The sequence below is a fragment of the Nuphar pumila genome, chromosome 3, assembly GCF_984573655.1.
Source record: "Nuphar pumila chromosome 3, dmNupPumi1.hap1.1, whole genome shotgun sequence".
NCBI classification, from domain to species: Eukaryota; Viridiplantae; Streptophyta; class Magnoliopsida; order Nymphaeales; family Nymphaeaceae; genus Nuphar; species Nuphar pumila.
In genome coordinates, this window is record NC_143251.1 from 47,714,078 (window position 1) to 47,738,757 (window position 24,680).

At 40.2% G+C, this 24,680-nt stretch overlaps 1 protein-coding gene across 1 annotated transcript; it reads left to right on the forward strand.

Annotated features, from left to right (window-relative positions):
- The first annotated feature begins 20,042 nt into the window (after positions 1 to 20,042).
- LOC149842827 (GATA transcription factor 15-like) lies at positions 20,043 to 21,099 on the forward strand. Its single transcript, XM_090001599.1, has 3 exons — positions 20,043 to 20,154; positions 20,264 to 20,413; positions 20,521 to 21,099. The coding sequence occupies exons 1-3, from the start codon at positions 20,080 to 20,082 to the stop codon at positions 20,719 to 20,721; spliced, it is 426 nt and encodes a 141-aa protein (XP_089857725.1). The 5' UTR covers positions 20,043 to 20,079; the 3' UTR covers positions 20,722 to 21,099.
- The last annotated feature ends 3,581 nt before the right edge of the window (positions 21,100 to 24,680 follow it).

Here is a 24,680-nt window from a genome sequence, read left to right on the forward strand (position 1 = left end):
AGGCACGACCAGAGATCATAGATCGAATTGAGGAACTCCAATCAGAAGATCCGGACTTTGAAAAGTTGTGCGAAAGTGCTCAGAAGCCAGAAGCGCAGTTTCGCCGGTAGGAGGGCGGAACCATTATGTTCAGAGACCGATGGTGGGATCCAAAAGCGTTACGGGAAGAGTTGATGAGTGAAGCTCACAGGTCGAAGTATTCCGTTCACCCTGGTTCCACCAAGATGTTCAAAGATCTTCAGAGGACTTATTGGTGGAATGGGATGAAACGGGACATCGCGGAGTTCGTATCTCGGTGTCTTACTTGCCAACAAGTGAAGATTGAACACCAGAGACCAGGTGGTCTTTTGCAGCCTCTTGAGATTCCAGAATGGAAGTGGGATGATATCTCAATGGACTTCATCGTAGGGCTGCCTAAGACCCGACGACAACGAGATACCATATGGGTGATTGTGGATCGGTTGACAAAGAGTGCTCATTTTCTTCCGATCAGGATTAGTCAAAGCTTGGGAAGCTTGGCCGATCTCTACGTAGAGGAGATTGTTAGGCTTCACGGAGTGCCTCGTTCGATAGTGTTAGATCGGAATCCGAGGTTCGCATCTCGATTCTGGCGCCAGCTTCAGAAAGCCCTTGGCACTACCTTGAAGTTTAGTACTGCTTTCCATCCACAGACAAACGGGCAGTCAGAGCGAACGATTCAAATGCTCGAGGATATGTTGAGAGCGTGCGCTTTGGATTGGGCAGGTGATTGGTACAAACATGTGAAGCTTGCAGAGTTTTCTTATAACAATAGCTTTCATGCTAGTATTGGTATGGCCCCGTATGAAGCACTGTATGGCCGACCGTGTAGATCTCCGGTTTGTTGGGATGAGGTTGGAGTGAGAGCAGTAGAGTCTCCAGAAATTGTCCAGCACTATGCGGATCAGGTGCGTTTAATTCGGCAAAGGTTGATTGCAACTCAAAGTAGGCAAAAGAGTTATGCCGATCAGCGGCATAGAGAGCTCAGTTTTGAGGTAGGCGATCACGTGTTTGTTCGAATCTCGCCTACAAAAAGTATCTTCCAGTTTGGGAAAAAAGACAAGTTGAGTCCTAGGTATGTTGGACCCTTCGAAGTCCTTTGACGTGTCGGAGAGACTGCGTATCGGGTAGCCCTTCCTTCTCAGTTTTTGCAGATTCACGATGTTTTTCATGTCTCGATGTTGAGAAAGTACGTACCTGACCCCTCACACGTAATTCACTATGAGGCGATCGAGGTACAACCTGACTTAACAACGGACGAGAAGCCGATAGAGATTGTGGAACGCCAGGAAAGGGTACTACGCAGTAGGACGATTCCATTTGTAAAGGTGCGTTGGCAGCATCATGGGCTAGATGAATGCACTTGGGAGCCTGCGGCAGATATGCGTCAACACTATCCTCTTTTATTTGATACGTTCTAATTTCGAGGACGAAATTCTTTTAAGGGGGTAGGGATGTAAGATCTCGTGTTTTCGGACCTTAGTCAATTCATGAAAACTTTGAAATTTGGCTAAGTCTGGTAAGGAAATCGTTTGAGGCTCGAATTTTAGACCGAGGTCTTAGAGGTTGGGTTTGACCCAAGTCTCATCATCAGGGTCTAGACAAGCCAATCGATGTGTGGCAAAGAGTTTTAAATTCAACCTTTAAATTCAAGCGAAATTCAAGCGAAGTTCGGGTTATTTTCGGGCGAAATTCGGAATTTGATATTCATGTAATATATCATTGGATGTGTCTCGAAATTCTGAGCGCAATGGTATTTTACTTTTTCAAATCCGAGTTCCGGTTGGCCCAGAATTCACGTTTTTCTAAAATTTTAGCAGTTTGTTGAAACGGATCCGAAATTGGATCGGATTGAATCCAAGGTGTAGGATCCAAATTTTTATGGATTTGGGTCCTAGTTAGGTCCTATAAAAATCTGGAGTTGATACAAGTCCTAATCCAAATTTTGTATGAGTATGGGTTTGGATCTTGGATCTTGGATCCGGATCCGATCCAAAATCCAAACTTAACATTTTTATGACTTTAAATTCAGCTGGGAGCTTTAAATTGGGGTTGTTAGCATATAAAAAGTCTCCATGGTCAACATGACCAATTTTGGGAACTTTTGAATACCTATTAATAATTAAATTTAAAAAAATAAAATTATTAATTTAATGATTTTTATTAATTTCGGGATTTGGGTTAAGAGGGTTTAGGGTTAACCCTCTTCCCTAATAAGAAGGGGTTTAGAGGTTTCCATACCTTTTAAGTAAGGTAGGTCAATAAGTCAACAATAAAATTTTGTTAGAGAGGAGTCCAAGAAATTTTGGAAACTCCCTAATATGGGAGAACCAAATCTGGAAACTCTCTAAAGAGTTTCCAGCTACAAATAGGAGAAGGAAGGGGGGGGGGCAGCCCTTTCTTTTTCTTTTGGCTGGAGAGAAAAAAAAAACAGGAGAAAGAGGGGAGAGAAGAAGAGAGAGAGAGAGAGAGAGAGAGAGAGGAGAAAGCAAGGAAGAGTGAAGGAGGTAGAAGAAGGAGGTGGGAGGCATCGGAGCTCAGCCCAAACGCCCTCCATAGCCTCTATTCTCTTTTTCCAAAAAAGTACGGGTACTCCTTGAAACGAATGAGAAATAGGGTAAAGATTAGATTTTTCATGCATCTTTTGGTGGAAATCCATAGAGGAACAGTGGACCCTCAATTTCCACCGTTATTCCTTTTCGCATATGTTGTGATTTTGTTGTTTCAGAAAATATATATATATATATATATATATATATATATATATATATATATATATATATATATATATATATATATATATATATATATATATATATATATATATATATATATATATATATATATGATATGCTAGTGGGTAGTTTTGCAAAATCGGTGTATGCTGTTGTTTTTTACAGCATACACAGGTCCAAACTGGACCTGTGTACATGCTTTTGGACCGAGCCGACAGGGTAGGCTGGGCTGGGTATTCCCTTTAAAAAAAAAAAAGGTATATGACTTAATAAAAATCAGTTCTTTGAAATCTGTAGTGCTGTTGTTTTTGACAGCCTACACAGGTCCAAACTGGACCTGTGTACATGCTGATTGGACTCAGCCGACATGGTCGGCTGGGCTGGGTATCTTCTAAAAAAAAAATAGGAAAATCAGTTTTGCAAAAATCTGTGGTATGCTGTTGTTTTTTACAGCATACACAGGTCCAAACTGGACCTGTGTACCCGCTGTTGGACCCAGCCGACAGGGTCGGCTGGGCTGGGTATTCATTTTTCTTTTCAAAGAAAAAAAAATCAATTTTTGTATGCCATGTTTTGCTGTCGTTTGGGACAGCCTACACAGGTCCAAACTGGACCTGTGTGCGTGCTTTTGGACCCAGCCGACTGGGTCGGCTGGGTGTTTTCCCTTTTACAAAAAAAACATATGATATTATTTAACAGGCAGTTTTGCGTAAATAATTCTTATGTTGTTGTTGTTGACAGCATACACAGGTCCACACTGGACCTGTGTATATGTTGTTAAGCCCAGCCAGCAAGGTCGGCTGGACTGGGCATGGCTGTAAATATATATATATATGCATTAATCAAAAATCATTTTTTTTGTAACAGGTATGCTGTTGTTCTTTTTGACAGCATACACAGGCCCAAACTGGGACTGTGTACATGCTGTTGGACCCAACCGACAGGGTCGGCTGGGCTGGGCATTGTCCCTTTCAAAAAGATATTTACGAAATCTGTTTTGTTTTTTTTTGGGTTTGGCTGATTGGTTGGCTGGCTGGCAGCCAGCCGAGTGGCGCTCGGCTGACTGCCAGCTGTTGGCCGAGCCGACAGGCCCAGCCAAGTGATTGGCTGGGTGCGGTACTAATTTTGGCAGGCCCGGGGCAGGCCCAGTCGATTGGGAGCTGACTTGGAGCCTTGGGCATTGAAAACAAATTTTTATATATGTATTTTCTGCATAGTTGGGGGTTCTTGACAGCTTACACAAGCCCAACTGGGCTTGTGAATGTGTTGTCAGGCCCAACCGACAGGGTCGGCTGGGCTGGGCTGTGAAATACATAAATTTTTTCTTTTCTCATATGGATATTGTAGCATGCTAGCTTATGAAAATAGGGCATGTTTGTGTGTTTAGTAAAGTTCAGAATTGTTAATCTCTTGATGCATGATAAACTTTGAGAATGAGTCATGTACCTGAAATTTTTTATTTTCATATCTGTTGGAACATGCTTACACATTACTCCATGATAAAGTTTGTTTTGAGTACTTACACATCGATGGATTTGACGTGTGTTGTTGCATATACATAAATACCTGAATGCTCCTTTGTTCATCTCAATATAATTCATGGTTAGAAGCATATGTGACAATGATTGCATAAAGACGCATCCATGCGCATACCATGCATATGCATGGGAAAAAGGGGTATCACATGGGCAGTTTAATTTGCATATGGGAATGTCATATCTCAGGTTCATTATCAATGAATTAATTTGATACATATATGACTAAACCTTGCAGGCATGTTAAGACCACTGCATACATTACATATGATATTGATTCTTGCATTAGTGGTTCGGTGATCAAAATGAATCATCGAGGGTTTGGTAAACCCGAGCTGTGGAAATGTTTTTCCCTTACTCATTTCAATGCATTGCAAAGATCATGCTTTATTAATATTTCAGCTTTATTGCACTGTTCTATATGTTTCCACAGGCCGGAGTCCTGTGATGGCTCTCGTGAGGTAGATGCGAGCTTTTATCTTTCTTTTTGCATATGATGTTGCAAAACTTAAGAAATTAAATTTTAATAAAAAATTAATAATAATAAAGCACAGTGTAATATACCTTCTGGGATCACCCATCTGGAGAATGGGGATCTTAGAAATCCGGTCTTGGGGAGACTGTGAGGATACAAAACTCCGTGTGCTTAATTTTGGTCCCCTGAACCCGATATTGAGGTTCCTCCTCCTGGCCACGGTTTTAGGGAGAGTCCGCCACTTTACCCGGGAGTGGTGTGTTTGACACAGCTGTTGTTTTTGGTACCAAGGAAGTGGCACTTGTGGGCGTGGGGTGTCCCTTGTGTCCCCGACATTAGATGTGGAGGTCTAATGTTCCAAAGGTGATTCGCTCGAGGGCTAAGTTGGGAACCCAGTTATAAAATACAATTGTATGCTAAGCTACCCTGGGAACCTAACTTGACCTCGGGGTTTGTACCCGTTTGGTGTATCCGCGGGCAACGATAATTAAAAAGAGAAACTTAAAGTTGTATGCATTTAATAGGGCATGCATAAGGAAACAAAAGACTTAAATGGAAGATAACAAAATGATTCATGCATTACACAAAAGTCATGCATTTTTCTGTTATGCATTAGATCATGCATACTTTAATGATTCCCTTACTCAATACATGATGGTAAGTGTTGAATGTTTATTTCTTGTTGCATGCTGAAGTTTTAGTACATGTTACTGCTTTACTGTTTTTGCATGTTTAACATTTATGATTGTTGCATGAATAAATTCCCAAATGCTATAAACTGTCTTGTATGTAATTCCCTCAATTGTTGCATGATATCTCATCTTAACTCCTTATCTCACTTGTTTCATTAAGAAGTAGTTGTGCTCAGGATTTCGATTCTAACACCCTACTTCATTGGTTTTTCGCAGGAACAGGTGATCAGTGAAGTCGACAGCTACTGCGAGGTCGAGGGAGTCACAATAAGTTTTGACAGTTTCCTTTATGGACAGAGTGGTTCTTTATTTTGGTTTTTCAGTCTAGTGTTCTTGTTATTTACTTAGTGTCATCAATGGTTACATTACTTTCTGTTGAGTCAAACATTTTATTTTGAGATTAATTCTTAATTCATGAATAAAGGCATTGGTTAGTTTATGGATGTTAATTGCAAGTTCTTTTGTGGTTTATGGCTATCCAGTTGGAATTGGAACTGTGAGGACCCTGGGTCTTTGGGAAGTTTTTCGCACTGTTTTAAAAAAAAAAAATAACTCCGCATTTTCAAAGGGGATGAGTTGGGGTCGTTACATTAAGGGTGTCGCTAAACCAGGAAAAGTGTTCAGATCAAGTCTCCAATCTCCCTGGTATTCCAAGTTCCGGTATCCAATTCTGCATTTATAATTAAGGGGTGTTTGATCCAGCAGAGACGAGAGGACAAAGATACAATGCCTTGTCCTGTCTTGTCCTTTCCATTCATGTTATACTAATTGTTTGATTGTGATATTGTTTCTTCTTCTTCTTCTTCTTTTTTCTTTTTCTATGACGTGGATTCTCTCCAGAGATGTGGGTCACTTAATGGGTCTGCCTCCCCGGTAGTCCACCAAACCTCATGCATGCCTTACAGATACTTGATGAAAAAAACAGTGAGATACATCTTGGAAGCAATGAGGTTTGATCCGTCGTCTTTCATCTTGAGGGTCTTCACCCACCCAGATGTTCAGGTGTGCTAAACTCATGGAGCTAGGGATGTCAACGGGTTGGATGTAACCCTATATCCGACCCAAATTCGAATCCAATTAGTCAGATTCAGTATTGTTTGTTCATTGAAATCCGAATAAAACCCAAATCCAACTAAGATCCAAATCCAGTTAAGTGTAAATATCAGGTTTTGGACTAAGTCAGATCCAGAATTGGTTCTATTTTTTTTTCATCCTAATCTTATTAAGTCGGATTCGGTAATGCATAGATCCTACCCATTGACATCCTTACATGGGGCCGTTTGATAAGGATACGTGAATGATATAAACAATTTACTAGAGATATTATTGCGTATAATAAAACCTTACTAGCTCTTAACGAGCTTAACAAGCTTTTATTTATTATATAAATGAATAAGCTCTAACTCCATCTTTAGAAAAATCCAGCAACCAATATATTTTTTAGGGTTGGTTGCTTGACTAATTTACCTCTCCCTCTTCGTTTTTAGACTACATGCAGGAAGGGATAATATGATAAAATTTTATATATGGGTCAATCTCCCTACAAAATAGGCAACAACTGCCTCATCTCTGATTATTGATCGGGGATTGAAACCCTCCCTAAAACAAAAAATTTTTAGAAATAGGGAAAATGGCAACATGAGGTACACGGAAAAAATTCCTACCAAACATTTGAAAGTGAGAAAGACTTACGAAAATGTATTCCACATGCATATCATGAAGCATGTGCATCCATGAACAATAAGATGATAGGAAACAACAAATCTTGTTGAACCCTCAACTCAAATTTACTAAAGTTAAATGTCCAAATTAATGGCGCAAAATAGGCCAGGCAAGCCAAATCATGGTAGATCTGAATAGGGATCTCAAAGGGTCAGATATAAATTGAATCCAATTAGTGCAGCCAAATTTGGATCCGATTAATAATCGGATTTGAATTTGACATGATCTTATCTTAAGCACATTTGTTGCTATCTCACGACGAATACTTATAGGATTAGTCTTGGCTCATGATATTCGTGAGACCGAATATCTCTGAACTTTAAGACTGCCTCTCAAGTTGTAGCGTGAAAATCTGTAACGCTCAACTTGCGAGTAAGAAAATGGAATCGATCCTTGGCAAGGGGTTTCGTGAAGATATCGGCTAACTGAAATGTAGTGGGAACATGAGCTGTGGAAATGATACCGGCTTGGATCTTGTCGCGACCAAAAGGTGACAATCAAGCTCGATATGTTTAGTACGTTCGTGAAAGATTGGGTTAGACGGAATATGAAGTGTGGCTTGATTATCACAGAGTAATTTCATGGGTTGATGATGAGAAAACCCAAGATCACGTAGAAGAGTTTGTAGCTACACAAGTTCACAAGTTGCAGCAGTTATAGCTCGGTATTCTGCCACTGTGGATGATCTAGATACGGTAGGTTGCTTTTTAGACTTCCACGAAAGCGGGTTGTTGCCCAACGTGGTAAAATAGGTGATGATGGATCAATGAGTCATATAGGGCAGCTGGCCCGGTCAGAGTCACAATACGCCATCAACTGAATATTATTGTGAGAGGATAAGAGAATGCATTTTCCTGGGGTGGATTTCAGATAGCGTAGCACCTGAATCACTGCATCATAACGAGGAGTACATGGCTGATGCATGAATTGACTAAGAATATGAAGTGAATAAATAATATTATGTCTTGTAACGGTAAGATATATCAACCTGCCCACTAAGCGACGATATCGGGTGGGATCGTCCAATGGTTCGCCTTGATCGGCAACCAAGCAAAGTTTTTGAACCATAGGAAAGTTTGTGAGTCGAGCTCCAAGAAGGCCCACATCATCCAAAATATCCAGAGTGTATTTTCGTTGGCTTAAAAAAATGCCCTCGGGTACACGTGCAACTTCAATGCCCAAAAAATATTTCAAATTGCAGAGGTCTTTGAGATGGAAGTGTGAATGTAGAAATTTCTTCAAGTGAGAAATAAATAATTCATCATTGTTTGTGATGATAATATCATCGACATACACCAGAACTGCTGAAAATTCAGTGCTCGTACTATGATTAAAGAGGCAATAGTCTGTCTTTGATTGTAAAAGACCAACAACTTTTAATGCAATAGACAGCTTGTTAAACCAATTACGGGATGATTGTTTGAGGTCGTAAATTGATTTACGAAGCTAACACAGTTGATGCTCCCCCTGATTTTGGATTCCTGGTGGGAGGTGCATGTACACTTCCTCATCAAGGTCTCTATGTAAAAATGCATTAGTGACATCGAGTTGATGTAAGGTCCAGCCTTTGATGGCAGCACAAGCTAGTAAATATTGCATAGTGTTTGAGTTTGGCCACAGGGGAAAATATCTCGTGATAGTCAAACCCCTCAATTTGGGTGTAACCATTGGCTACCAAACAGGCTTTGTAACACTCAACAAATTCATTCGCTCGATGTTTCACCTTGTAGACCCATTTGCACCCAATGGGTCGCTTATCTGGTAGTAGGGACATAATTATCCAAATGCCATTGTCTTTAAGGGTTTTAATTTCTGTAGACATTGTGTTTTGCCAATGGGGACTTTTTACTGCCTCGTTGTAGTTGTGAGGTTCTCTCTCAGAAAGGAAAACATAAATGAATACGAAATGGGAAGAAGTAAATTTGTGATTAGGTAAAAATTGAGCAATGTGGCATGGTGTACCTGAAGCTAGCTAACCGATGGAGCCGAGTAAAGTGCACGTGGTGGGCTAGGTATGGGCCAAAGGGCATACATAGTCGGAGTGATAGTTGGGACGCCGATGTGTACGGATAGATCTACGCAAGGAAACAGGTTATGGTGGAAGACTGGGACTAGGATTCGGGGAAAGTGATAAAACTGGGTCTTTGGGAGACTCATTAACGAGACCAAGGGGAGGGTCAGGTGATGAAAGGAAGTTAGTAGTGGGGGTCATAACTAGTACGGGTATGACGGTTGTCTTTGAAGGTAGACGAGGAATGGACGTTTGAAATGAAAATATGTCTTCATGAAAAGTGATGTCACGACCAGTGAAGATGTCATGATCATGCAGATCATAAAGACAATATTCATGTTGATCAAATGGGTAACCAACGAAAATACAATGTTTGGCTCTGGAGGAAAATTTATCCTTGGACGCATTGAGGTTATGAGCATAGGATAACCACCCAAAAACACACAAGTGATTGTATTTTGGTTTGGTATGAAAAAGCATTTCAAGGGGCATTTTGTTGTGCAAAACATGAGTAGGCATGTGGTTAATAAGGTAAGTGGCAGTGAAAATGCATTCCCCCCAAAAAGAAATAAGTAAATTGGCATGAAATTGCAATGCCCGTGTAACTTCAAGGAGATGACGATGTTTGTGTTAGGCTCTAGAATTTTGTTGGAGGGTACCAATGCAGGTTCGTTGATGGTATATACCATTTTAGTGAAAATAATTTTGGGTCATATGTGAAAGAAATTTGACTCCGTTGTCGGTGCAAATTTCTTTTACTTGTGTATTGAATTGAGTTTTGACTATGGCAATGAACTTTGTTAAAAAATAATATGTTTCTGATTTGTACCTTATTAAATAAGTCCAAGTGCAATGCGAAAAATCGTCTACTATGGTAAGAAAATAATGTGCACCTGTGTGATGGTGTAGCATAACCGCCCCATATGTCACAATGAATCAAGTCAAAAGGTGAATCACTTTTATTTGTACTAATAAAAAATGGTAAACGGGTTTGTTTTGCTCTATGACATGCATCACAAAATGGTTCAGAATAAGGAGTATTATGAGGATTATCCCGTGATAATAGAGAAATATGGTCTTTGGCTGGGTGTCCAAGTCGCATATGCCAAATGCGAGAATCATAAGAAGATTCGACATAGAAGGCTCGGCTATCTGGGACATTTGAAAGATGGTATAGCCCATCATGCATTTTACCTGCTCCAACCAGCTTCTTCAATAAAAGGCCCTGAAAAACACAAAACGTTAGAAAAAATATTGCAACACATTGCAACAATTGAGTTATTTTACTTATGAAAAGAAGGTTAAAATGAAAATTTAGACTGCAAAAGACATTTGAAAGTTTTAGATTGGGTGACACCAACGTGTCACTTATGTGGGAAACCATCAAATTTTGACTGTTTGGGAGGTTAACCAATTTTGCTTTTGTTAAGGTCTTCACATTGCTTAGAGAATGAAGTTGTGAGGTTATGTGATCAGAAGCGCCGGTGTCTATGATCCAAAAGGTCATATTGTTAACAGAATTAAGAAAGACATTACCTGCAAGATTAGCAGAAGCTGGTGTAGAGTCCTGATTGACAAAAGCAAGAAACTGCTTAAATTGCTCCTTTAATATATGTGACACATTGTGATCAACATTAAGTGTGGATGTATCACCTTTCATCGACCCATGGGTAGCAGCAGGAGCAGATCCAAGCTTTTGATCAGCTATAATGGATCCTTGTTTGGGTCCTTGAATAAGTGATGCATTGGACGTACTTCCTCCGTTAGAATGATTTGGAGGATAACTATGATAGGCATAGCATTTGGATTTGTAATGTCCAAGCATGCCACAATTATCACATTTAGCTGGTTTTGGTTTTTTCTTTTAGGGTAGCGGTCATTAGGGACAAACTTGGTTTGAGTCTAGGTGTTACTTCTTACATAGAATATTGCAGGTTTAGAAGGATTACTCATAAATTGAAGTAATCATTGTTTTTTTTTTTTGAAGAGCCATGGAGTACACCTTACTGATGTTTGATAGGGGTTGAATGGCAAGAATTTGACTTCGAATATTGGTGAAACTTTTATTCAGACCCATGAGGAATTGAAAGACTTTTTCTTGTTGTTGAGCGATATTTTGTTCTTTGAATGCACCCCAAGTGCATATGGAGACTCTGAAATAGGATGTAAGTTCATCCCATAAGGCTTTTAGCTCTGTAAATAAGTAGAAAAGGATGATTATTCTTGTCGATGTTCTGTAATCAATTTCTTGAGATGAAATATGCAAGTGGCTTTACCTTGAGAGAATCTTTCTTTAAGGTCAACCCATATATCTTTGGTTGTCTCAACATATATGACACTATAAGCAATGTCCTTTGTTAACGCATTGAAGAGCCATGATAGAATCATGTCATTGCAGCGACTCTATTGTGGACATTCAGAGGAGGATGTGGGTGGTTGGGAGATGCTTCCATCCACAAACCCAGACTTATTTCTCGCACTTAATGCCATTTTCATAGCTCATTTTCGCATTGAATAGTTGTTCCCATCTAATTGGGCTGGCACTATAAGACTATGCCAGGATTATCGGAGTGATGAATGTAGTATGGAGATGAATCTGCATCTCTACCTTGATTCTGAATATTGGCTGGAATACTTTCACAAGCCATAGGAAATCGTGGTCAGAGGAAGCGGAATGAACAAACAATGAGGAAGCAATGCAGGCGAACAAGAATGTGATAATATAATATCACGATTGTTGTGCAAATATGATTCGATCAATGCTTAGAAACAATAACAGCTACAACACGATCCGATGCATAGGTGACTGCAATCAGCACTCAGACTTGTCTTTGAACACGGTGGTTCGATCTGCTGTGAGGGTTGATCACAAGCGAATAGATCATCTTCCTTGCTTTGATACCATAAGAAGATAGATACTTGAGAAAATCATATAACTGGTTTATTACTTGAATATTTTGTTATAATTTTAATGCAGAACATTTGTTACATATATACACAGTTTAAAATTAATAACTGACTACTACTACAACATATAGGCTGACACGATAATTTTTATCCGATGAGTATCTCGCCTAGCCTTTTCCACATTTTCTACTATAGACGGTCAAAGCAGGTTATATGCCCCCCCCCCCCCCCGAAACACGCAAATGCCTGTTCTTGGGTCTGAATCAATGCCACATATGTAATCACGTAGGGCTTGTTTCCCTGTGTGTGTCGACATCACTTAGCATCAAAGTCTGGTGCATTTGCAAAGACTTAAGTACCCTTTCCCACCATTAGCGTCATAAAACGACATTTCGAGGAAATGACAAAATTGTCCTCTCGCCAGAAAGGGTTAAAATCATCATCGTTTTCGCCCTAAGGAGTAAACTCTTCTGCTTTAATAGGAGCTCCTCGCAATATGTCGCCCTAAACATTCTGGATCACCTTTTGACGATGCACCATCTACTATAACAGGAGCTCTGATTGATGATGCACCCTTTGTCGTCGTTTGCTGTCGTTGGAGCACCCTTTGTCGCTTTCTGTTGTCGTCGAAGCACCCTTTGTCGTCGTTTGCTGCCGCCAGAGCACACATTGCCATCGTCATCATCTATTATCATCGGAGCATTCTTTGTCGTCGTCTGTTCATGAGAAATAGTTGAACTATAAAAAAAACAGTATTTTGTTTATTGTTCATCATGATACCAGGGTGGTAGCATCGAACTCAGTAGACAGAGAATAACGATTTACAACAGAGATAATGGTGGCAACGTCAAACTGAGTAGAGTATCGATTTATAATAGAAATCAAATAAGAGAGTAGCGATTTACAGTAGAAATCAATTCAGAGAGTAACGATTTACAATAGAAATCAGATAAGAGAGTAGCGATTTATAGTAGAAATCAATTCAGAGAGTAGCGATTTATGATAGAAATCAGATAAGAGAGTAGCGATTTACAATAGAAATCAAATAAGAAAGTAGTGATTTACAGTGAAAATCAAATCAGAGAGTAGCAATTTATAGTAGAAATCAGATAGGATAGTAGCAATTTACATTAGAAATCAAATCAGAGAGTAGCGATTTACAATAAAAATCAAATCAGAGAGTAGCGATTTACAGTAGAAATCAGATCAGAGAGTAACGATTTACAATAGAAATCAAATCAGAGAGTAGCGATTTACAGTACAAATCAGATTTCTACTATAAATCGCTACTCTCTGATCTGTTTTTTATTGTAAATCGCTACTCTCTGATTTGATTTTTACTGTAAATCGCTACTCTCATTTGATTTCTACTGTAAATCGTCACTCTTTGATTTGATTTTCATTGTAAATCGCTACTCTCTTATCTGATTTCTACTGTAAATCGTTACTCTCTTATTTGATTTCTACTGTAAATCATTACTCTCTTATATGATTTCTACTGTAAATCACTACTTTCTAATCTGATTTCTACTGTAAATCGCTACTCTCTATCTGATTTTTATTGTAAATCGCTACTTTCTAATCTGATTTCTACTGTAAATCGCTACTCTCTGATTTGATTTTTATTATAAATTACTTTTTTCAATAGAGAAAGAATAAAAAAAACCATGGTCGTTCAGACAAAAATCTTATTGCTCTTTTCAACAGTTACAAGAGAGAAAGAAAAGAAAAAATTTATACAAGGCAAGGGTGACAACCCTAAATCTAAACAAGTTGGGTCTGATCCATAAGAAACTGAGTGTCAAACATAAGCCAAAAAAAAAATTTCTTTCGGGGGGCGCTGCCCCCCGCGACCCCCCCTGGACCTTCGCTGGAGGGAGCCCCCAGACCCCCCTTCCTACAAGGGCAAAAACTTTGAATCAGGCTCCACAACTCATCAGGCAGGAACGAGAAGGCATTCAGGTGTTGTAACACAAGCTAAAAACAAAGGCAAAACGTGCAAATCTATTTACGGAGAGTGGGAGGACATTTTCATCCAACGCTTATCTATCTTATGGGAGGACATTTCCGTCATAAGCATATCTACCTTTTTTTATATGTTATTTTATTATAAAGTCATCGTGGGCAACATTGGCATATGAATTATCGTGGGTCCCAAGATATTCCTCTGTACACACAGGAACATGTGAATTTGTGTTTCAGGGAGAACACACACCACGTTGCTTTATCTGTTGATCACATTTGACGTGATCTTATCTGAATCACATTTGTTGGATGTTGCTTTATCTGTTGATCACATTTGACGTGATCTTATCTGAATCACATTTGTTGCTATCTCATGATATTTGTGGGACCGAATATCGTGGGATCAATCTAATTAGCTCAGGATATTTGTGAGACTGAATACCCATAAACTCTAAGAAAAACTATAAAAATATTACAAAAATATTTTGAATTGGTTAAAATTATAAGATAGAAAGATGAATGCAAACTACATTCACAAGAGCTTTACTTTCATCATGAGGGCCATGCATGGGACACCGTTTGTCGTGAAGACCACGAGCTATTTTCAGACCCAGTGAAAGATAAGCCCTAAAGAAACTCGATGACAAGAGTTTCCGACTGAATTTGATATGGTCCTCGAATACAATTTATCATTTGACATGACATGACCATGGTTTGAAACCCACATAAGGAATCCCTTGCCACAAAGTTGAAGTTGATTATACTTTGCGGTGGGCAGACAAGCTAAACACACGGGTGGTGTCTCTTACCGAAAGGCTAAGAGCTGGCTGGGTGTAGTCCCCCAAGGGCAAGGGGAAGCTGAAACTTGAGAAGCCAGTCATCATAAAGAGCTCATTCAAACTGTTAAAGTAGGCTTGGCAAGCCGAACATGAAGAATAGGTGCTTGGCTCATGTAAGATCATCATGCAGTAATCTGTATATTTTAAACATATTTTATTTCACATAATAAACATGGAACAAATGTTTGAAGTGTCCGGTTTAAAAGAAATCGGTTCCGAGTTTAAATGGTTTCAAGGCACATTGACCTAGGCCGCTTGACAGATGGTCTAGGTTCAAATCCCATGGGTGTCACTCCTTGCGCAAGCATGAAGCATGGCGACTCCTTGGGGCAAGCAAAGCCCATTTAAATAAGTTAAAAAAAAACAATGCATGTTTTCATTAACGAGCTAGCTTAAGCTCGACTCAAGAGGTTTAGGATTTAAATTCCACAATAATCAATGTTTGTTTTTTTGTTAACAAGTCCACTAGTGACTTGAGCTCAAGCCAGGGTTCGCTTGCCACAAAAACAAGCCAAGCTTGAACACCTCAAGCTCAGCTCATTTAGGAGACCTAGATCCATGTTCGGGTGAAAATAGAGACCGAGCTGGTCGTTTTGATGGAGTAAGGTTCCATATAGGAGATCCGGATCTAATTTTTGCCTGGAAAATGTGAATCGGATCTGACTAAGGTTAGATCCATCTTTTCTTATGAAAACTTAATAACTTGGCCTGATTGAGAAACAGTTTGAGCCTACTTTTCAAGTTTAGGATCCATAAGATCAGTACCAAACGCATTCTGGTAATAACTATTGGACAAGAATCAGATCCGAATCCAGACCCAGAATGAGCACGAAAAGTTCACAGTCAGACGTGACTCAGTTCCTACCCACTCTTAGTGCTGCAGAGAGGGTGAAGTGGTATGTCAATAAGATCTTCCCCTCACCGGATGCCACGGAAGGAATGAAAGCCAGTAGGAATTCATGATGTGCGGTCACAATGTCTGATGCCCGTAGCCAGATATTCGGGTTCAGGCCGGAACCGATATCCAACACAAAACCCGACCAGTTGACTGCTTTCGGGATCAAATGGGATCCGATCGTATAGGTCCAAACCCGAGCCGACTGGATAACATTTGAGATATTTCTTTGTACATCACGTGTCGGTAGGGCTGTCAACGGTTCTGGTTTTTCTTGGATTATGGTTTACCCGAACCCATCCAAATAATAACCAACTTGAAAACCAAGTTTGGGTGCCCAACTCGGATATTATATCAGGTCAAGAAAATTGAATCCCAAATCCAGCTTATATAATTTAAAGGGTATTTAAAACGCATATTTACACTAACAAACACGTAAAATAATCGGGTCAGCCGGATCGATTCGAGTATCCAGAGAAAAAAACAGTCATACCACAACCCGACCAACATGTTACTCCAAATAATAACCACCTTGTCCCGATTAATTTCCAGGTAAGAAATTTTCATGACCAAACCCTGGTATTCGGGTTCAGGTCGCTTTGGGTCAAGTATCCTATATAAACCCGACCCTTAACAGCCCTGCGTGTCAGCTAGGGGTTCGAACTCAGGTGAGTCTAATCGAGCTCGCCATAAAAAAAAAACATACTTGAATCCTATAAGAATTATAAGGCCATACCCGGACCATACTAAAATAGTATTTTTTATCTTTTTTACATTGAAAAATTATAAATCTTAGTCGAAACTCGATCGTGTTGGGCCCGGGTCTGGTATAAGATTTCACAAAGCATACCTGGCTCCATATATGAAGCAGACCTTAAAAGTCCGACCTAGACTCTAATCTAACCTTCTTATTTATCACCAAACCCTGACCCTATAAGATTTCATAGGGTTGAGTTCGACTCAAACTCGATCTGGTATAAGATTTTACAAAGCATACCTGGCTCCATATATGAAGCAGACCTTAAGGGTCGAACCCAGATTCTAATCGAACCTTTTTATTTATCACCAAACCCTGACTTTATAGGGTTTTGATAGAGGTCGGATCCGAGTCAAACCCGATCCTTTAACAGCCATACGTGTCAGCGTCCGCTCGAAACCCTAATTTTTGCTTTTGCCCAAACGAGATAGCAAACCCTAATAAAGGGGGAGGGGGAAATGGGGCTGACCCGGAACCCGAAGCAACGACTCCCTCTAGGGTTTTACAACCGCCACCGCAGCCACGCTGCCGCTTGTTTTTCTTTAAGATTTTTTGAGGGGACAGACCGCTTACGTTTCCCAGACGTGGCGGCAGGGCACCAAGTTTCTTTGGCTAAACGAGGGGTCGCCACAAAACCCTGAATGACACATATATCCCTTCAAATTTATGGAGGGTATTTTAGTCACTTTTAATTTGTACTGACTCAACCTACGAATCGGAACGATCCGTCTCGGTTTCTCATGAATCTGGCGGAGGGGTATATCCGTATCCTGGCTTTTTGACAAGACTAGGGTTTGGCAATTGGCACATGATTGGGTTTGGGTTGGATCCTGATCTGGACCTGCATGCACAAGCGAATGGACTACTCAGCCTGGTAAATCGGAGGGGAGACCTGGTTTCTTGTTCGGATCCGTGGCTGGTATATCCACAATCGATCCTATCAAATTTATTTCTTGTGGGGACAAACTCCTTCACACGTGTGTATGTGAACCGCAAGAAGTTGTTGGTTTGGGTCTGGATCAAAAACATAACGTTGGATTCGGATCTGATACCCTATAATCCGTACCCGATTCGTTCTCAAGTTCCGAAACTTCAACAATCCGAACGAATCGCCCAAATTCCCGATACGGGTAGAAATGCCGAAAGACTAACAGTGGTTCTCCCAAATGTCTAAAATACCCTCCTCCTTAACTCTCTGACACTTCTACCCCTCATATCTAGGGTTTCGAAAAAGACACTAGTCAAAAGCCGCCTTGAGAGTTAGAGCGTAAATATGGTCTGAGGCACCTCTGACGGCTTGGGTGCCGTTCATCTTGAACGCCAAACCCTCAATGAGGCTCATTGTGGACCGTTCATCCGGAAACACGAACTACGTCGGAAAAAAAAAACGTAGGGCCCATCAAGTTTGATGGGTTTCCTCTGTACAGGCTTTGATGCCGTTCATCTTGAGATCAACGGCATCTAAAAGAGAGATCACACTGACCTGATGATCCCGGGTTTTGTGAGCCGTGAATTATTTTTTTATTTTTTTTTTTGACGACCCGAAAAGGAGAGAAGAAAAGCCTGGAGGAGGTGACCTCTAGAGAGCCCTGGCTATTTCCGCCTTCGCCGACCGCCTCTAAAGGGCAAATCCGAAATTTCATACAGTTACAGTGTTTTATCGTTAACGCCTTCTGACTGATCTTTCGTTATCAAACCAAATAATGCCGTATTTGTCCCCATGCTTCTTTTCGTTTTATTTGTTGATTTTTTATTTTCTTACGTCTTCGCCTTTTTTTTTCTTTACACGTGTTTTGATGACCTGGCTCTTCATTTTGCTTTTACCGCTTGACGGGTCAGGTTTATCTCGAACCGACCCAATTAAGACTCGGGTCTGAATCCGAAGGTCGGATTAATATATGTTCTCGGGTTTAGTTTTTTATACCAGACCCGGATCGACCCGAGAGTTTGGATTAAGACCTGCAAATTTTCAATGTAAAAATGATAAAAAAATATTATTTTATAGGGTATGGTTCAGGTCTGGTTCATGTAGTTCTTATTGAGTCTATGTATGATTTCTCTTATAGTAGACCCGATTAAACTCAAGTTGGGATCCAAGACCACACCCAAAAATCCGACCCGTTGACACCTCTACTACTTATGCTCTATTTCAGGTTTCCACATCTTCAAAATCGTTCCTTTTGGCCTTTACCAATTACCATAAGGTGATGTCACCCAGTTCCTTTTTGTTGTCCATTTCATCTCGGGTCAACCGGTAGAACCGAAACCCGACTCGGAAACATACACCATGTGTAACCCACCGAGACAATTAAATAACATTATTCTTTGCATCAACTTGGTCATCATGGTTCACAAGTTGGCTTGTTAGGTCAAGTCAACTTGGTCATCATGGTTCACAAGTTGGCTTGTTAGACCTAACCCAGCCGACCAGTTCGATTATTAGGTCAAGTCATCGAATTGCAAAATGTAACATAATCAAGTTGTCGGACAATCACGGGTTTGGAGCAATGTTGATAGAATTGTATGAGACCCCGAATCGGTCAACTCAAACTCTGAAACAAATCGAGCTGAACCGGCCAATCTTCAATCAGTAGATGACACATGTCAATAAATTATTAAAAGTAATTTTAACTCATTTTTCAAAACATTTAAAAAAAAATAAGAACCAATGGGAGAGGGATGGTAAAGAGACTTATAGACTCATACATAATTTTCATATGACAAATAAAAAATTCACATATTTACATGTAATGTAATCAGATTCTGATATTCAAATATCCATTATCGGCATCTAATTAATAATCAGATATGCTTTCGGTCTGACTAAACAAAATCAGATTCGACCGGATATCAGACAAAATCCGATCCATTGACATCCTAACAAGAGAGGGGAAGGAAAAAAAACATCTTTTGATAAAAAAAAATTTAAAAAGTGACTTTGTATCAGGTGAATATGAAGCCAATATCGCCCATTTTCCAAATACTGTTACATTTTCAAGTTTATTTCGCTTGTAAAAAATTTCCATGACATTTTCAAAATATTAAGGATATTTTGTTACACCGGTTTCGAGATGAAGACCATCCGATCCGAACCGAGCCGAACCAATGATAAATAATAATAATAATAACCTTTAAGTTCCTTAGGTTGGTCCTTAAGCGAGATGAATAGGGATGGAACCGTCAGATAAGACACCAAATTCTTTCCCCTTATAGAGAGAGAGTGCAGGCTTGTAGAACAAGGCTTCTCTACAAGGGAATGTGTGCGCGTTTCTAGCGTCTAACGCCATACATGCACCCGCTTACACTCGGCCTCCCTATAAATCAGTGTTTCTCTACGCTCTTTTGTTTCGCTGGCCCGCTCACTTCAATGTTGGTACCGAACAGAAGTCGATCTTCTTTCTTGTGGAGCATCTGAAGCACGATCTCTCTATCTCTCTCTCTCTCTCTCTCTCTCTCTCTCTCTCTCTCTCTCTCTCTCTCTTTCTCAGATATCCCATCTTCCCATTTTTGAAGTTGGTATCTGCAGAGATGTACCGCCCGATTCTGTCCTCCAAATATCAGGAGGAACACAGCGATGTAGATCTCAATCTTGATCCTACCGAGGTTGGTGTTTGATGTTCTCATCTTTCACTTGTTGGTCTCTTCTACTTTTTGTTATGTGGTTGCTTTTCGATTTTTTAAAGTGATCTTGCTTTACTCTTTGTTTGATTAGCTGATTGGAACATCCGATTTGAAGGAGAAACTTGTTGGGAGGGAAGAGTTTTGGGGGATGGAGAACAGGATGAGTGGGGTTTCTAGAGTGTGTGTGGATTGTCAAACCACAAAGACTCCATTGTGGAGGAGTGGACCACAGGGGCCTAAGGTGTGTGTTTTTTTTTTTTTGCTTTTGTGGTTTCTTTAGGGGGCAGGGGGTCTGTTTTTTCTTCTGTCTTGATTGATTTGTGTTGTGCTTGGATTGTGTTGTTGCAGTCCTTGTGTAATGCTTGTGGGATTAGGTACAGAAAGAGGAGGAGGGCAGTTCTTGGATTTCAAAGGGAAGACAGAGAGAAGCAGCAAGGGAGGAGGAAAAAACAGGGAGTTTCTTTCAAGTTTAAGTTTCTGGGGAACGAGGAGGAAGAGGCCGCCGTCTTGTTGATGGCCCTCTCTTGTGGCTGTGTATGCCTGACCTAACCCTTCTCTCTCTCTCTCTCTCTCTCTCTCTCTCTCTCTCTCTCTCTCTCTCGATCTGCTGACCGTGTATCTACTCTGAGTAATGCCCAAAAAGATTATCAGTCCCTCTCTTGTGGCTGTGTATGCCTGACCTAACCCTTCTCTCTCTCTCAAGATTTGCTGACCGTGTATCTACTCTGAGTAATGCCCCAAAAGATTCAGTCCCTCTCTTGTGGCTGTGTATGCCTGACCTAAACCTTCTCTCTCTCAAGATCTGCTGACCGTGTATCTACTCTGAGTAATGCCCAAAAATATTATCAGTATGATATTTTTTTGTGCTTTATGGATGGAAAGGTTGACCATTCACCACCTGTTTGTACTCTCTCTCTCTTAAGATCTGCTGACCGTGTATCTACCCTGAGTAATGCCCAAAAAGATTATCAGTCTATGATTTTTTTTTGTGCTTTATGGATGGAAAGTTGTACAATCTCACCAACTTTTTGTACTGTGGCTTACGATTTGTATCACTTTTTTGTCTGGCGATTTCTTGTGTGATCTAATTGCTGCAATAAGAGAGGGAATTACGGACTTCAACTTGAACAGTACCACCGTTTTTTTTTTTTTATTCTTGTTTGAGGCTTGAGCAATGTTTACGGAGGATTGCCTATCACCGACACTCTGGCGATGGTAACTCAAAACCAAACCCTCTGCTTAGAAGGCTCTGGCTCTGGTTGAACTCTGGTGGCTCTTAGTCCTTTACCAAGCCCGAGTCTATGAGAGCCTGAGCTTGGTAGCTGGTCCCACTTTGATTAATCCCTGTCTTAGAGGGCTCGTATGATTTAACCGTTTTGTTCTTGCCTTTATTTTGTGGCCCGTGGGCCCGAGCTGGTCAAAGGGACAGGGGGGGTCTGCAAGTACTGATAGAGTCTTGAACGGGTCATGTGGGTTGGTATGGTCCATGTCACCTGCAGGCTCTGCGCTAGCTGCAATGGCTCAGTCACATGAGTGTGTGCAGTCTCTTCAACTGGCATCTGAATGCAATGTGTATGGGTCCCCAGATGGTGGGAATCCTCGTGCTAGCTTTGGGCTGGGTTCGAGTAGTGTTGGAGGTTTAAAGGGCGTTACAGGTGCACCTCTTCAAGAGTCACACCCAGCTTTGACCTTGTGGCATAGATGCCACCGACCGGTGGGCTTATAACTTGTGATGTATGGTGATGATCCCAATAGGCGAGCCCTTTAGTAGATACTTGATGACGGAAAATGGTTCAAAGTTGTGCATTCATGCTTTTTATGTTTTAGTGAGGGTAAACAAACACTGAACTTTGGATAAATAATTCAAGTCTTTTGCGGGAGTAATTGGATACACCCAGAGGGTTTAGGAGGTTTATTTCAGGAATGAAAATAGATTTGATTTATTTCTTTTATAATAACAAGGAAACTCCCTCTGAGTCGGAATAAAGATGTTTTACAACCCTCTTTTAGACATTTTGTTCTTAGTGTCCCACCTGTTTCAAGTTTCTTTGAGACATTTGTTTGGACACTAAAACCTCCTTAGGCATCTATGTTGAGGCGGTAAAGCCTTTGGATCACCTACCACAAAATAAAAGATGCTTTCAATGCTGACGCCCAGGGTTAAGCAATTGTGGGGTGGTCCAAAAAAGAATAATTTAATGATTAGTCATTCTAATCTTTTTTATTCATATTGTCTTTCCATGTTAATTAGGTGACAAACTGTGGCCCTCAACCCCTGGCCAGGAACATAGAGATATCATTGTGAGCACCATTAAGAATGCTTCCAATTAAGGGAGTATAGGTAGGAAACTCATGAACGTCTGTTTTCGTTGGTGAAGGAGATCAAAGGCTTGATTAAGTGCCTGCCTATGTGACCTACGTCAATTACATGACATTATTCCATGGGCCTCATATCGACAGAATGCAGACCCCGCTCATGTGATTAATGACCTGTGTCTGTCATGTAGGCACTCATGCCCCCACGGCGACAGAATGCAGGTGATTGGCCTGTGTCACATAGGCAGGCACTTAACCGATCTTTGTATCTCGCTTGATTCGACGCCAAGTCTCAAAAAAAGGCCCATCAAGAAACGCTCTGCACTGCAGCACCTGCCATCTATTGTTGGGCCTCACAACTGACAGGCAGGCTGTATGGGAAAGATGGAGGGCGTTCTAGTGGCAGCGACACATCAAAAAAAATGTGCAATGTGGTTGCGCCTGATCTAGCCTCGTGTCAAAATATCGAAAGTCTTTTGCTATTTTATATTACCTTTACTGTTTCATCAAATGAGATCTTTGGTTGCTTTTTTTCTTTTCATTTCTTTTTAGCAATACGATTACATGAGCATGCTGTTGATATGCCACTTTTTTTATATGATTAAGCAATAGGTTTAGAGATAAAATCCTACTGTTTTCAGCTATGAATCAATATAGTTTTTTGTAATCCTATTACTTTTGGCTCTCAAACAATGTATTTTTCTATAAACAAGCCAGTTGGAGCAGGGCTCATTTAGCTTGAGCTCAAACTTGGCTAGGTTTGTCTACCAGCCCTGCCCTAGGATTAAGGGTAAGGGTGCTACACAACAAGGATAGATTGCTGTTTGAATCCAACATCAAGCAAGGGAGCTCCCGTGAATTCTTGCACTTTTGGTCACCAGAGAACAACAACATCAAGGCTCAGTGTTTGTTGTTTCTGTTCAGCTAATAACTTTGAAAACATTACTACTTGTAAGATCACAGAGAAATCAATCTATAACACCAGAGAAATATATGTTATATGGCATAGGAATTACATGGCACTACTTTCAAAGAGTAAGGGAGGGGAATTTGGTCCGTCCATACTGCTGTCATATGGTTGGACTCTGTTGATTAACCAGCCTCTGAGAGATCAGGCATTGCATATACTAGCAATTCTTGTTGGAGGATTTTCAAAACATTAGCTTATTTTCTCAAGTTGTTTGTGGTCTCATTTATTTTCCCTCCTAAAATGTCGTTCAAAATAAGTTGTTTCATGTTGAAAGGCCACACAAATTTGGTCATTTAGACAAATAGGGCATGACCTAATGCAAAACATCTATGTTTCAGAGACTAAGGTATTTGATTGTGTGGAGGGTGATGTCTCTCTCTCTCTCTCATGCGATTGGTGCAACCTCAGGCCAAAGAATCACCTACCAAAACTCGCGTTAATGGCAAAGAAGTTTAGCAACTCTCTCTCTCTCTCTAACTAGATGCTCTGTTTCCTCGAAGAAAGAGAGTCCCAAAATCAACATGACCACCCACCTTTCAGCGGAATCGCTTCCCGTGGGGGAGTGGTCCAACTCTCTTTTTGTGGAAGAAGGCTATGTGCGGATTTCGGCGTAGTGCCTCCTGTGTGTTGCAAACGCCCTCTAAAGGTTTTGAATTAGGGTTTTTCAAATTAGGCTTTGAATTAGAGCTTTTGGATTTAAGGTTTCGCATTAAGGCTTTTCTTTGATTTTGATTTTAAGGTTTGGATCAAATATAAAAAAAATAAGACATTTTTTTTGTTAGGCTTTGAATCGAATTTCTTTAATTCAGGCTTTTTATATTTGATTTGATTAGGGATTTTTTTATTAGGGTTTGAATTAATGGTTTTTATATTTAATTTTATGGTTTATTTATAGTTTCTTTGGTTTTATGGTTTATTTTTTTGTAGTTTAGGGTTTTTTTTGTTTATTTATGGTTTATTTTCTTGCAGTTGCAGTTTATTTATTTTCAAACATAAAAATATGATTTCCTATTTGAGTCAAAACAAACGCTGGGCGAAGAGCAGTTGTTAGATAACAGACAATCCAATCTTGGACAAGCAATCAAACACACCCTAAAAGGACTCTTCTTTGATGCAGAGAAAAGGAGATCAAGAGTCTAATATATGATCTGCAGAGTATCAAAGATTAAACTAAAATCTAAGCCAATTTTATAAGAAAACGAAATAACAGAAAAGCAAATAA